Source organism: Rana temporaria, chromosome 5, assembly GCF_905171775.1.
Source record: "Rana temporaria chromosome 5, aRanTem1.1, whole genome shotgun sequence".
In the NCBI taxonomy this organism is placed as follows: domain Eukaryota; kingdom Metazoa; phylum Chordata; class Amphibia; order Anura; family Ranidae; genus Rana; species Rana temporaria.
The window spans coordinates 256,066,281-256,082,509 of NC_053493.1; the positions used below are offsets into that span (position 1 = coordinate 256,066,281).

Here is a 16,229-nt window from a genome sequence, read left to right on the forward strand (position 1 = left end):
GGCTGTGTCTGTCCATGAACTCAAAGAAAAGGATTTTACAGTGAGTACAAAAATCTTATTTTTTATATTTTTATTGCTTTAACTTTGGCTGTGAGTCTCATAGGTTTTATTTTTAGGATTTTAAACTTCTTGTCATGGGAATATACTTTGTCGTGAGTTTATGTACAGACTTTCCATTTCTGTTCATCAATGCCAATATTCCCTCCTAGTCTAAGTCTTGGAGAGAAGCCCTCATCTTTGGAAATTTTTAAGTTAAGTGTCATGAGAAAGTATTTAGGCCTCTTACCCCTGACTCTCATACTGATACCCTGACTTCATTACTTTGAGTTACCAGCCAAGTATATAGCAATGGAAGTCAGAAGTGTTTATCTGCATACTCATTGGAAGTCAGGAACTCAAATATTTAAGTAAGAGGTTGATCAAGACAATCGGGGACCTGGCATTTTTAGTAGGAGGTGAGTTCCTATGCTTGTTGGTCCCACTGTGAATGAACACAGCGGATCACAGGCAAAAGGTATAAAGCCTTTGTGTCCTGTACCAGGTAATCGCTGTGACCAACAGCATCACAGAATGTAAATGCAGGCTGCAGCTAGCAGCCATGTGTATGTTACTGGCCAGTGATCAGAAAGCGGTTTACTCTCATACACTGATCAGTGTATGAGAGTAAAGGAGGCCTCTGGACCATCGAAGGTTAGTGTAACTAGTGCTTTATTACTAAGTGCCATGTTTTAACCCCCTGTATACCAGCGTATTTCTTCAATTCTAAAGGTGGCAACAAGTTAGATCACCTTGAAGGATCCGCTTTCCAAGCAATTTGGCCTGTTTTCCTTTTGTATATAAAAAAAAAATCCCTAGTTAACCACTTGCCTACTGGGCACTTTTACCCCCTTCCTGCCCAGGCCAATTTTCAGCAGTCATGTTACCCTGTACCCATATTACTTTTTTATCATTTTTTTTCCACATAAATAGAGCCTTCTTTTGGTGGTATTTTTCATAATTTGTTATAACATTTTGCAAGCTGGTAATCTTTCTGATGTGCGCTAATGAGGCTGCACTGAGAGGCATCATTGGTAGGCGGCACTGGTAGGCACCACAGATTGGCAATGCTGGTGAGCATTAATTGACAGCACGTGTGGGCACTGATTGGCAGCACTGGCAGGCACTGTTGGGACTGCACTGATTATCAGGACACTTATAATCAGTTCCCTGATTATCAATGTAGATGTGCCTTTCACACAAGCCAGTTATTGTCTCTCCTATCCGCACACTGTCAGCATTGGGAAACGAATGCCAATAACCGGCGTTGGTTTACATTGTGATCAGCCATGATTGGACACAGCTGATCATGTGGTAAAGGGCCGCTGTAATTGTCCATTTACTCCGATCTGTGTCCTAAAAGCACAGCAATCACAGAGCGTGCCACCCACGCGCCACATTGGGCGTGATCACGGAAGGACATTGTATGACGCTCTCCCCAGACCTGGCTGGCCATACATACCACCTAAATAAAGCTTTATCTTTATATGAAACATGAAATTGGGTGTACAATGTCACAATGGCATTTATAATGACACTGAAAAATGGCCTGGTAATGAAGGGGGTGAAACATGCCGGTAATGAGATGGTTAAAGGAAACTGTGATGGGAGTCCCTTTGGGCAGAGGGGCTTGTGGAAACCAGGTTACCTTAGAGAGCTCTGGAAACTCCTTGTCACGGACCCCCATACTCAAGAAGAGTCTGTCTGCTGTATACGCTTCCTTTGGTACCAGCAGGATTCAAGACCTCTTATCCCACCCATTCATTTGTCAGGACATTAGTGTAGGGTGGAAAACGTAAGACTGTTTATTCAAACACAGGCACAAAGAGCAATACATTCAGGGGACAACCCCCTGCTTTGCATAATGACATAGAGTGAGGTAAACTACATTCAGTAATGAGACACACAGGTGTATTTAACTTTCCAGCAGTAGACTGTCTTTTCAGCAAGAAGGGCTGTTGGAGGAATTCCCCCTTCCTTCACCCTGCCCCCGGTCTACATGCTAGAAACACATATACATCCTATAATAGGTTGCTCCCAAGGCAGACAAACAATAGAACAATGTGGGATACAGTCACACCTTAAACAATCTAGTAAAAAGTCTGACAGTTTGAGACCAAGCTCAACGTTATTCCAGCAGTTGGAAAGGTGGAATTTATATTCATATTTTCTTGAGGGATGTTCAGAAATCTTACTGTCCCGAGTGAAAGAGCCCCTTCCTTCCTTTCAACACAAATCACACATATAGGACCCTGGATTACAGAGTCCGGCGTGGTTGTACGATGTGATGGCTTTGTGCAGATCTGACTGTGGTTCTCTGTCACCCTGTGCCGCCCGAATAGACACAGGGTGACTTACACATAGGAGGGGCCGGGGGAGCTGGACAAGGAGTTTCCACAGCTCTCTAAGGCAAGCTGGGTTCCACAAGCCCCCTGCCCAAAGTGACCCCCGTCACAGAAACCTATCTGAGAAGAGCATGGAAATGACCATTGGTGCTCATTCTGAAAATGCTACTTTTCTGACATACTGAGCTGCTTGCCCCAAGTATGCAGATAAGAATCACTAGAGATACAAAAAACAGTCACTTCCAGCACTAATAAGTCTTCCAATGTGAGGAGTAACAGATGTCGGATAAAATGGTGGTGTGAAAGGTATACAGTATATGGTATCCCAGAACTAGGTGGATGCTGCCTTCCTCAGATGGGGTAATCCGAAAGGAACTACAAGAAAAACAGAAATGGAAGGCGCGCAAACCTAGTGTATTCAAAGAGGGAAACAAAATTCAAATAATGGAAAAAACACTGCGCTGAAACAAAGAAAAACGTAAATGCTGCCAGTACCAAGAAAATTGTAGATACAAATTTACAGATATGTTAAAAGATATATATTCTTAGAAAAATCTATATATAAGGTATGGTGCAAAAACAATATAAATGATAAACCTGAAAGTGATACCAAAGTGAGTAAAACATTTGAATAACAAACTAAACCTCAAAATAAGTGAATGAATGCAAGTATAAAAACCATAAAAAATAGAAATAATGATATTAATTCATACAATCCAAGTTCATAGGTGTACAAAAAGTGTGTGAAACAAAAAATGTGAAACAAAAATGAGTGAAAAAAAAGTCCAAAGAAAAAAATCCCAAGGGTAAATAAGTGAATCCAGAATCTTCTTATCTCTAGTTATATGACATCAAAGAACAGATAAACTTCATTCCACCAAATAGACACCCAAGTGTTATAGGGATGTAGTCTCCTTACCCGCTGGTATGACCACAAGCACAGCAGTCAATCAGAGCCCAGGGTGTTTATAGTCTCCCAAAAAGACCTGCAGCTGAATTGGATTCTTACACACTGGATCAGGCGTTCTTATGCATCTCAAAAGACAAAACAAAAGAGCCCCATAGTGTTGACTGCGATAAAATATATTTAATGAAAGTGGTAATGCACTTACAGGGAGTAGATGTATTGTGCGCGGATATACAAATTCTCGCTGACACTGTAGTCGATCTCGGCGTCTCCTCCTATCCCTCCTCTGTATTATTCTGCCGAGTGGGTGAACGTGATGTCGTCGGGACGCAGGCCACGCCTACGCGTTTCGTCACAAGCTGACGTCGGGGATTGGCTGCTGCGTCACCGTCATCACGTTTGCCCTTATATAGTCCCGCACCTCCATCTTGGATGAGGGAAAGAGGGCGGAAGGGCTCAACTCAGGCTAATAGGCGTCACCCTGTGTCAGAGGGACGCACTTAAATCAACTGGGATCCAGCAAAAAGAGAGATATAGTGCCATCTTGTGGCAAAAGAGGAGATGAAAGATAAAAATAAATAAATACACGGCCAGACTAACAATGTAGGGAGGAAGCGAAGAGACGCCGAGATGTACATATACAAAACATTTTATGTTCACAATGTAATTACCACATTAGATAAGATATTTAATAAAAGACATAATATAAATGAGAATATATATAAAAAAAGAAAGAGATTATCCTTCAATTGAAATAGAATAAAACTACATAAAAAAGGATAAAAAAACTGGCCAAAAAAATAAGCATATATCCTAAGCATTATTTAAAAAACAATGTTATGTCCCAATCAACGTTGAGGCCGTGTGGCACATATGATTTCATATAAAAAATCCATTGGGTTTCGATTTTTGAAATGGAACGAACCCTATTTTTGCCTCTCCAGTGTGGTTTCAATTTTTCAATTGGAACGAAGAGGGTTCCCTGAAGATTCTTATTGTTGTGTGTGGCATAATGTTTAGATAAGTTGTGTTTGGGGAAACCCCTTTTTATGTTTCCCACATGCTCTTCAAGCCGTACATGTACGGCCCTCCTTGTCTGTCCAATATACTGCTTTGAGCAAGGACACTGGATAAGGTAAATCACATGATCACTTGAACATGTGATGAAAGAATCGATAGGGTAGGACTTTTGTGTCTGAGTTGATTGAAAAGACTCAATTTTGCGTCCTTGGAAATGATTCACCTTACAAATGTTGCACATCCTGCAAGGAAAAAACCCCTTCATGGTTTGAAAAAATGATACAGTCTGGGGAGGGTTAATCACATTGGGAGCCAGTTTATGGCGTAGAGATGGTGCTCCCCTGAACATGACCACAGGTCGACCCATAACAGGCCTAAATGTCTTCTCCAAAGTAATGGAGAAAGAAGTTGTACAACAGCTACAACTTCATCTAGACACCCATAAATTACTCGATCCGTTTCAATCGGGTTTCCGTCCTGGTCACGGAACAGAAACAACGCTGCTCAAAATATGGGATGACGCCCTCAAGGCAGCAGACAAAGGAGAATCTTGTCTTCTGGTACTGTTGGACCTAAGCGCTGCTTTTGACACGTTGGACCAGGGATTACTACTGACTCGGCTAACAGAAGTAGCCAGAGTCGCGGAATGTGATTTAGCTTGGTTCTCCACCTTCTTGGAAAACCGATCACAAATAGTGAAACTGGGGCCTTTCACTTCTGAAAAACGGACTGTGTCATGCGGAGTCCCTCAGGGATCCCCTTTGTCGCCTGTTCTGTTCAATATCTATCTCCGCCCTCTTTTTGAAATCGTCAGAAACCAGAAGTTACTCTATCACTCTTATGCGGATGACACACAACTGTATTTTCGCATATGCAACAAAAAGGATCATTCTCTCGGACTAGAGAAATGCCTTACTTTGATAGAAAACTGGATGACAAAGAGTTATCTTAAACTCAACGGTTCGAAAACAGAACTTCTCCTGTTTCAAGCCAACCGGAAAAATCATCCCACGACAACATAGACACCCCCACCCATTCTGGGTCAAACTTTCACCCCTAGCACCAAAGTCAAAAGTCTCGGAGTCATCTTTGATACCAACATGACAATGGATGCACAAATGGGGTCAGTAGTCGGCGGATCACACCATCTGCTGCACCTACTACGCAGACTCGCCCCCTTTATCCCGAAAGAAGACATTGCAGTCGTGGTGGGAACAATTATCAATTCCAGACTTGACTATGCAAATGCCCTCTACCTCGGACTCCCCAAATTCCAAATCACTCGTCTGCAAGTCGTTCAAAATACGGCCGCTCGATTAGTGACCGGCAAAAAAACATGGGAATCAATCTCGCCTTCACTGAGATCCCTTCATTGGTTGTCGGTAAAAGACAGAATCTCCTTCAAGGCACTCTGCCTAATGCATAAGTGTATTCAAGGAAACGCCCCCAAATATTTATGCAAAAAAATAAAAGCTCATAACCCCAATCGTATTCTGCGATCCACCAATCAAAACCTTGTCCAGATACCCAAAGCCAGATACAAGTCCAAAGGAGATCGAAGGTTTGCAGTCCAGGGACCCCGACTGTGGAACGCTCTACCAACCACCATCTGATTGGAGTTGAACCACTTGGCCTTCAGGAGAAGGATTAAAACCCATCTCTTCTGAGCTCAAAGGGTTTCACTCACGGAATGGATACAGCGCCCAGAGGCGATTCAGTTCGCATGTGTTGCGCTATATAAGTTTTTCACTCACTCACTAATACTTTATCATTTTTAAGAATGTTCCAGTATTTATTGAAAAAAATTTTAACGGAAAAATATTGGTTGGAAAAACCAGTGATCATGGAGCATCTAAATCGACTGTCCAGAACACGGTTAGTCCATCCATGGTTTCCCAGCATCACACCTCTATCCATGTCACCAACCTTTCGGATTGGTATCATCAATATCAGTCTCACCATACCCTTTTTGTATAAAAGTAGGTACTCACAAAATGCAACTGACAAAAGGCCATAAATGCAGTGCATGGACATGCATAGAACATGGGGTATAGCTATCGTGTTTGGAGGGTGCACCTCCTTTCTCAGAGCTAGGCCTAGCTCTGAGGAAGGGGGTGCACCCCCGAAACACGTTAGCGGTACCCCCTGTTCTGTGCACGGGTGCGCGCCTTCCATTTCAGTTTTTCTTGTAGATGAGAATCTCTGCCTTTCCCGATATGAGTACTCGTTCAAGTGAGTAAATTTTAAAGCATGTATGTAGTGCATTCAGGAGGAGGTTGGTTATGACAGGCTGCATACAGTATTTGGGTCAGCACTAGGGTTGTTGGTTCGAATTTTGACCATAGCACTCCCTGCCTGGAGTCTGCATGTTCTCCCTGTGCCTGTGTGGGTTTCCTCTGGGTACTCCGGTTTCCTCTCATACCCCAAAGACACGCTGGTAGGTTAATTGGCTCCTGTCTAAATTGGCCCTTGTATGTGTATGTATAAACGTGAGTTGGGGAACTTACATTTTAAGCTCCTTGAGGGCAGGGACTGATGTGAATGTATAATAAATATGTAAAGCGCTGTGTAAATTGATGGTACTATAGAAGTACCTATAAAAAAATAAATAAATAACATATCTCCCTTCTGGCTTTAGAAAATCTACCTAATGATTTTCATGACTTTCATTCTGTTAACCACAAGATGGCGCAAACATATTTTGTTGAGAGTTAGTATTGCATTATTTTGGATCCTTTTTATGCTGCAGGTGATATACTCATTCCGATTATGTGATGAAATAATGTGTGCATATTTATAAAAAAAAATGATTGTGGTAAAATTATTGTAGAACTTATTTCCTTGCTTCCCTTTTTCAGGAACAAATAATTAGTCTGGTCAATCAGATCTGTGGGAAGGCGTCTGATAACAACAATTGCAGCAATGACGACAACGACAACATTGAGAACTGTCTCACTAAGTCTACACCAAAAAGAGGACCAAGGAAGAGAGCCACACTTGATGTGCCATCATCTAGACTGTCATCTGTCAGTTTGTCCAAAAGTGCTTCATATTCATCATGAAGATGCCAACCCTCGATTCTCTGATCATATAATTAAATATAAAATAAATATATATATATATATATATATATATATATATATATATATTTATTTTATGATTATACCATAGTTTGGAGTACTTGCTGTAGAATGCAGGCTGTCTTTGCACTAGCTCTAAGAAGATTTTTTTTTTCTTCTGGTTTTTAGAAAGTAACTTTTGTTTTAGCATTAAACTGTTAATTTTATGTGCGTTTTTTTTTTTTTTTTTTTTTTAGCCACTGCAGTTCAACTTTTTGACTGCAGTCTAGTCACTGTTTTATGACAGTCTGAGGGGGCTAACTAAAACTGTTTCTGATTTTAGCTTTTTGTTCTCTGCAGCCTGTTTAGACTGAATACAAAAAAACACAAGCCTTCCTTGACAACTGTGTGAATAAGGCTTTTTACATTTTTATTATGTTTGAGGTGCATTTTTTTTCCATTGTATTTCTTTATCCAGTCAAGGGAGCATTTTTTTCTATAGAAAAGAAAAATGAAACTTGAACAAACCCGCTCTTTCTTGGCAATCTCATTCTGTCATGTGCAAGATTAGTTTTTTTTTTTGTTTGTATTTTTTTTAACTAGGATTTAAAATGTAGTAATGAAAAACACAAAAACCATAAAAAATGGAGGATAGTTTGGCAGCTTATGATGGACTACAAACAAAACCCAGAGGCATAATGCTGAGATTTGAAAACAGTTTCTCTGTTACCAGCACATTTCTATGCATCTGTTAAAGGAGAAGAGGAAAATGAACTCAAGCAATGCCTGTCTGGCGAAAAATCACATATTGGGGGGGGGGGGGGGGGGGTCCGGTTGGGAGGGTTGGGGGGATTATAAACTGTGCCTGATTTCAAAAGGAATCCATTCTGTTATTTTTGGTGCTGTTGGCTACTTTATCAAAAATGAAATGTTAAAAAAAAAAAAAAAAAACTTCAATAGCATCCTTTGGAAAAGAAAAGGAAAAATGAATTTAAAGTATATATATATATAAAAAAATATATATATTGTTGAAGCCAGAAGTGCTTCTATGTCATAGATGTGCAATCTTTCTAACATTCCATTTCATTCCACTGCTGTCTCAACACATCACACAATCAGCATTAATATAATATATATATATATATATTTGTATTTTGTTCTGTGTTCAACCCTCCTCTCCGTCACAGGCTCTTGCTATGTACAGTGCTGGCCCCTGTGTTGGAGATGGAATCACTTCAGTGATCACCTTTAAGAGCCACTAGGGTCTGATTTTTTTGATTTTTTTTTTTTGCCCTTTTTTGTGAATGTGAAAATTGATTTCCTCTGTCTCTTTTTTTGCAGTTTTTTTCTTTGTTAGCTCTGTGTCTTGCTTAAAAGAGAAAACTTACAAATCACAAACCTTTTTTTCTTTGTACATATGCTTGTAAATTTTTTGAAATACTTGAGCCTTCTTTTGGGGATTGGGGTGGACAGGGGTCGGTGAAAAATAAAAAGATGAAGAAAAAGCCTTACATTTCAGTTTCTTCATCTGATGGTTTGGATGCTTACAGGGTTAATCTTGTAACATATATATATATATAAGTGCTGCTTATATCACTGAACAACTAAAATGAAAAACAATGGCGTAACTTTTTACCCCCTTTTTTTCTGGTTGTATGTGTGGGACTAAAAACAAAAAAGGGAAAATGTTTTCACTAATTTGTTCTTTGTTTCTCAATTGAACGAAATCAGAAAAAAACAAAAAAAGTAGCTAGCCATATTGCACTGAACTCGCCAGTGGTAACTATTGGGAGAGTGTCCTTTAATACAATTTGTTGGTTGTCGTTGCAGAAGACTGAACTGTTTTTTGAATATTTAACAATAACATAAACCGAGTCAAGTGTTTTTTCAAATGTGGTTGTCCAGTTTTATGGCCTTGCTGTGTGCTTTTCCCTCTTGACAGTAAACTTTGAAGACTACAGCTTACAGATTGACCTTTAATTTATTAGCACTGCTCTGCTCTCTTTCCTTGTGACGGAAAGACTCCATGTTGTTTATTGCCAGTTTTGTTTACTTTTCAGGTTTGTACAACAAGGTTTATTAATAAATAAAACAAACTTTTTGGATATCTGTTTGTTTCTTTTTAGACACACCTATACTCCTCCTTCAGGTTTGGATGGTTTGTTGTTTTTTCTAGGTGGGGTTAATTATTCTACATTGTTGATACGGGGAAGTTTCATGTCTGTAAATTATTTTTATTTTATTGTTACGGTAAATGCAATCAGATAAAAACAATATGCTTTGAATACTTCAAGTGTAGTGTTCTCCTTTTGTTTCATGTATGTGGGTCTTTTTTGTATTGCTTGTTGGCTTTTATGTTAAAAGAGAAGTATGGGTTTCAGAAAAAAAAAAATATCAACTAGTTGGATGCATCATCGATCCCCTGCCGCTTCTAAGACTGAGAACTAAGCGATCAAATACCACTGATCGCTCGTTTCTCAGCCTTCAGTGAGCAGAGAGCCAGAGACTGTTAGTCATCGGCTCCCTGCTTTGCCCCTCCAGTGCTCACTGGAATCCTGGACTGTGGCAGGGGTGGAAGCGGCTGGCTCAGGCTTTGCAAGGTTGAGCCAGCTGCTGGTCCAGGCATCTGAGTAGATCTTTTCAGAGCCTGGACCAGCTCTGTGATGTCAACTGATAGCGGACATTAGCCCGTTGTCAGCTAAAAACAGGTCACGGAGTGACACTCCTGTGACCTACAGGGGAAGTACAGACAAAATGGCTTTGTACTTCTCCTTTATAAAGACAGATTTATGGCATTTGGACAAACTACTCACACATTACCATGATCATTAAGATTATCTTTCTGTTTATAGTAAAGGTATTTTACTAGCTTTCAATACAAAGCAGAATTCAGATACAAAATAACAAACATTAATGGCCCATTAAAATATGAAAAGCAAAATCTGCTTTGGCAAAAGTTTGTCTTCAATCCAAGATTGCCTCTGGAATGCTTCTTTCTGCTGCTTTCCTCAGCCTGGTAGTCGGCAACATTCACCCACTTCCTCTGAGTACAAAAATAAACCCTGAATTCAAGACTCTACAAACCCAGAACAATATATACATCACCCAATCTGTATACTATCTATGTACATCTCCCCTGTCCTATGTCCAAACTAAGATTACCTGAAGAGTAGAAATATTTTTCTAAAGCCATGACTGCTGTACCTGACATACAGTTGTGCTCACACATTTACATACCCTGGCAGAATTCTTGATTTTGTAGCCATTTTTCAGAGAATATGAATGATAATACAAACTTTTCTTTCACTCATGGTTAGTTTTTGGCTGAAGCCAATCAACTGTGTTTATTATTTTTAAATCATAATGAAACTACCCAAATGACCCTGATCAAAAGTTTACATACCCTGCTGATTTTGGCCTGATAATATGCACACAAGTTGACACAAACGGGTTTGAATGGCTATTAAAGGGTAACCATCCTCACCTGGGATCTGTTTGCTTGTAATAAGTGTGTGTGTATAAACGGGTTAATGAGTTTCTGGACTCCTGACAGACCCCTTGTATCTTTCATCCAGTGCTGCACTGACATTTTTGGATTCTGAGTCATGGTAAAGCAAAAGGATCTGTGGGAAAAGGTAGTTCCACTGTATAAAACAGAAAAGGTTTATAAAAAGATATCCAAGGAATTGAGAATGCCAATTAGCAGTGTCCAAACTCTAATCAAGACGTGGAAAAATGAGGGGTGTTCTGTTGAAACCAAACCTTGGTCAGGTAGACAAACTTAAATGTCAGCCACAACTGCCAGGAAAATTTTCGGGATGCAAAGAAAAACCCACAAATAACTGAGGTGAAATACAGGACTCTATCTGAAAGTCTGTGGTGTGGCTGTTTTAAGATGCACATCAAGGTGGCACTTGAAGAAAGATGAGCTGCATGGTCGAGTCGCCAGAAGAAAGCCAAATGCCGCAAAGTATCCCGCTTACAATATGCCAAACAGCACAGAGACAAGCCTTAAACCTTCTGGCACAAAGTCATTTGGAGTGATGAGACCAAAATTTAGCTTTTTGGCAACAACCATAAACGCTTTATTTGGCGAGGAGTCAACAAGACTTATGATGAAAGGTACACCATTTCTACTGTGAAACACAGAGGTGAATTGCCTATGTTTTGGGAATGTGTGAGCTACAAAGGCACAGGAAATTTGGTCAAAATGTATGGCAAGATGAATGCAGTATGTTATCAAAAAATACTGGAGGAACATTTGCATTCATCAGCCAGAAAGCTGTGCATGGGACGTACTTGGACATTCCAACATGACAATGATCCAAAACACAAGGCCAAGTCAACCTATCATTGGCTACAGCAGAATAAACAGAAGGTCCTGGAGTTGCCATCTCAGTCTCCTGACCTCAATATCATTGAGCCACCCTGGGGAGATATCAAACATGCAGTTCATGCAAGGCAGCCCAAGAATTTACAGGAACTGGAGGCTTTTTGCCAAGAGGAATGGGCAGCTTTACCATCTGAGAAGATAGAGCCTCATCCACAAATACCACAAAAGACTTCAAGCTGTCATTAATGTTAAACGGGGCAATACACGGTATTAAGAAAAAACTTTTGATCAGGGTAATTTGGGTAGTTACTTTATAAATCCAAATCCAAATTTCTCAATATCGGAAGGTTTTAATTTTTCCCTTGCAGCTTTCAGAATTTGTGAAAGACCCCCAAAACCATATTTTTCTGAAAGCATATGACCTCTAGAATAAAAAGAAGGTGCTACTGATTTTTTTAGACCCCGTGGTATTTGCGCAAATGTTTATCAAACTAATATATTCGCAAAAAATAAACTAAAACCATTATTGGCAGATAAACAGCTAATTTTACAAAATTCCTGCTAAATCCCTACGAAATATAAAAGCTTAACCTGTAAAATGAGTTAATTAATAACAAATGGTTGTACATTTTAAGTTGCACCTTTTTGCAAAATGGTGAAAATCGAACGTACCCAAAAATGTCTCTAACAATCTGGAAGGTTTAATTTTTCACTTGCAGCTTTCAGAATTTGTAAAAGATCCCCCAAACCATCCATTTTCTGAAAGCACATGGCCATTAGAATAAAAAGAAGGTGATACTGATTTTTAAGGCAACGCGATATTTGCGCAAATGTCTATCAAATCAATATTTTCGCAAACAATACACTAAAATCATGAATAGTGTAAACACAAAACAAAATTCCTGCTAAATTGCTACTAAAGCATCGTTCACATGTGGCATACTAAAGTGTAAACCCATGGAGGGCCATGTGTACCCGCACAGGGATGCACAGGTGTTCTATGCATTCCTGTACAGGCAGTGCCATTTGTGTCAATTGGGATGCAATGGCTGCACAGGCATAGCTGCTGTTCCCAATCTGACATCCGTGTGGGTGTGTGTACGGAAAGTGTGAGCTCAGGGACATGCATGTGGACCTACATGGATGTAAAATTAGGAGCAACGGCTCTGTTGGTGCAGGTGCTATATCACAAATTACATCAATGGCCTGCACAGAGATGCACGGAACACCTGTGTATCCCTGTAAAGGTACGCTGTGTATGCCCTGTGTGAACAAGGCTTTAGGCCCCTTTCACACAAGCAAGCCGATTGGGTCTGCCTGTCTGTTTTTCAGGCAGGCCATATTGGACCACCCATTTTTCTCTATGGAGAGACTGTCACCGTGGAGGAGTGAATGTGGGGGGGGGGGAGAGCGTCACCATGGAGGGGTGAGTGCAGGAGGGGTACATTGGTGAGATATCGGAGGTCTAAACTGACCCCCATATCTATTTTCCTGAGACTCAAGATAGTCCCTTTCTCTGTAGCACTTTACGTGAATGAAATAGAGATTCCATTAATTCATGAAATTACAGTCTGATACATTGTAACACTCCTGGTTACAATGATCAGCTGTCAGTGGATATATCAGCGATTGTTGCCTATATCTATTGTACAGGGAGGAGGGGGGGTTTGGTATACACAACTTCACCCCCCGATGCGATCTCTAGCCAGACAGATCGGGACATCTGTGTAGGGAGAAGCTGTAGGGGGAGGGATGCTGCTCGGAACGGCCATAGATCAGGGGTGCGGGGGCATTTGAGGGGTTAATCAGAGGTATTGGGGGGGGGAGGGGACACATCTGGACCCCCCAAGCCCCATGCAGTACCCAAAGCCGCCCGGAGCGGTAGAGGAGGGATGGTGGAGGGGGGGTCAGGTTGGGTGAAGGGGGGTAATTGGTGTTTGGGGAGAAGGGGATGAGAGAGGAGAGTGGGGGGAGTAGTTATAAGTGGAAGTTGGCGACAGGAGGGGAGGAGACAAGCAACAGGGAGGCAGGGGGGGGGTGGACAGATTAGGGCATAATAACCGATCAGTGGGTTGTAATTCACTGATCAGAGTTATAGAATTGTTCAGCAGAGTCTGCTGAACAATTCTGATATAAGTAAAGAGACCATAAGCTTATAGGAGAGGGTGACGGACGGACTTGGCCACCTGCGGGCAGTTTTTAGGTCCGTACGGACCTGGCAGTGAAAGGGTTAACATAAGGAAACTACCTGTCCAGGGCACCCGCAATGTCCTCACCTGAAGACTCTGGAGGCACCAGCATCTTCAATAAGGGAATCCGGAATTGAAGTCTTCACCTGGTTCCCTACTGTGCATGCACAAGTCGCACTGCGTTTTCTGAGTGGTCCCTGCTGTCTTCTAGGATCTGTGTGTCTCCCAGAAGACAGAGGAGGGGCTAGACATAGCATAGATTGTCACAGATACTGCAACAATCTTTGCCAGAAGTGGGAGCAAATAACTGGATTAGACTGGTATCTGCCCCGACCTCCCCCCCCCGAAAGGTGCCAAATGTGACACGGGGAGGGGGGAAGCGGATCAGCTGAAGTTCCATTTCTGGGTGGAACGACGCTTAAACCCCTTTTCCTAGCCAATATCATTAGTACAGTATTATAACTGATCACTATTATTGTCATTAGTGACATGCGTATCAATTAGTGATCCTCCCAGCCAGTGTCTGTTAGTGTCAGATTTACCACCACCCTATCACCCTCCCCACTATAAGTCTCTGATCACTGCCATCACAGTATAGCGCCTACAGCTTTTTAAATGTATATGATAAAAAAAAAAACGATCAAATACCACCAAAAGAAAGCTTTATTTGTGTGGAAAAAAATTATATAAATATAATTTGCATACAGCATGGCATGACCGTGCAGTTGCTCAGCAATTGCCACTTAAAGTAGCGGAGTTCTGAATAGCAAAACACGCACTGGTCATGAAGGTGGTAAAACTTTTTGGAAGTCAAGTGGTTAAGATATGAAGATGTTTCTAACCTGCTATTGAAAACTAGTATTGCAGTTACACCATAAAATCCCCCGAGTTCACCTTAAACACTCAATATTATTTTATAAATAAAAATAAAGCTGCGCTGCGTGAACAGTAGATCAAAAATGGTGATCAGTATGCCAACATAAATTAAATTACATATAGTGCTTGTAAGTACGTGACAACCATGCAAATAATGACGATCAAAAGTTCATATGACAGAAAACTTGAGTAAAGTGACATGTGCATGCATGAACCTCAGTGCAAAACACATGTATTAAATCCCAAATAAAAAGTTCATGAAATGTTCAATCTCCGTGCAAATTCAAATGCAAGTCGCAGAAAAGTGCTGAAAATATCCCAGGAAACCGTGTTTGTGCCTAGGTTCACACTGCTGCGAATTCAAAATCGCGGTAAAATGCGCGATTTTACCGCGATTTCGCGTCCGCGATTTTGCCGCGATTTCGGCCGCAATTTAATGTAAATCGCGGCCCGAAATCGCAAAAAGTAGTACAGGAACTACTTTTTGAAATCGCAGATGCGGCGTCGCACTGATTAGGACAGTGCCATTGCCGACAATTGCCGCCGATTTGAGATGCGATTTGACATGTCAAATCGCATCTCAAATCGTTCCAAATCGTACCCAGTGTGAACCAGGGCTAAATAGCAGAATAGATGAAAGCCTCTCTAGTCTGCTTACCGAATTGAGTGGATCCCTAATGAAAGAGATCACATACACATTTGGCTCATTAGCCCAGTTGATTCTCAGTCAATCCAGCAATAAGATCTCCACCTCAGATAAAAGGGTGATTTATTAAAACGTCAGTATACACTCACATTTTAGTAGAAAACAATGGGCGTTTGTTTATATCTAGCTGACCGGCTCTCTCGTACCGCTCGTCCTTCCGGATGGCAGTGAAGGTACACAAATGGTGACGTCAGCACGCCGCTCCTCCCTACGCCGTTTCGTCCAATAGCAGACTTCCTCCAGGAGTCACTTTACTCAAGTTTTCTGTCATATGAACTTTTGATCATCATTATTTGAATGGTTGTCACGTACTTACCAGCACTATATGTAATTTAATTTATGTTGGCATACTGATCACCATTTTTGATCTACTGTTCACGCAGCGCAGCTTAATTTTTATTTATAATCTGTTGATGTTTTATCTGACATTTATTTGCTGCAGCAGCACTTATTATTTATTCTGATTTCAATACCTGGTGGCATTGTTTTAATAAGTACATCAACATCAATTCCACATTTATATAGACCAGCGCAGTATCACCCCATTACACTTTGCACTCAATATTCTTTGGCATCCGTCTACAAAGTAGCATATGCAAAATTGAAATGTGCAGGACTGTGAGAGGGGAACCTTCCTTGTTACTACATATAGTACTGTGCTAAAGTTTTAGGCGGGGGTGAAAAAATTCTGTAAAGTAAGAATGCTTTAAAAAAAAATTAGAAATTTCTTTACTTTTATCATCTTCCGGAATGCAAAA

The 16,229-nt window shown here is 40.8% G+C and overlaps 1 protein-coding gene across 1 annotated transcript in view; it reads left to right on the plus strand.

Moving 5' to 3' along the window:
- Positions 1-8,076, plus strand: part of JARID2 (jumonji and AT-rich interaction domain containing 2) — a 272,215-nt gene extending 264,139 nt beyond the window's left edge. Inside the window, exon 18 of the mRNA XM_040353751.1 lies at positions 7,167-8,076. Coding sequence (XP_040209685.1) covers positions 7,167-7,370 — 204 coding nt within the window. The 3' untranslated portion in view covers positions 7,371-8,076. The remainder of the gene's footprint in view (positions 1-7,166) is intronic.
- The last annotated feature ends 8,153 nt before the right edge of the window (positions 8,077-16,229 follow it).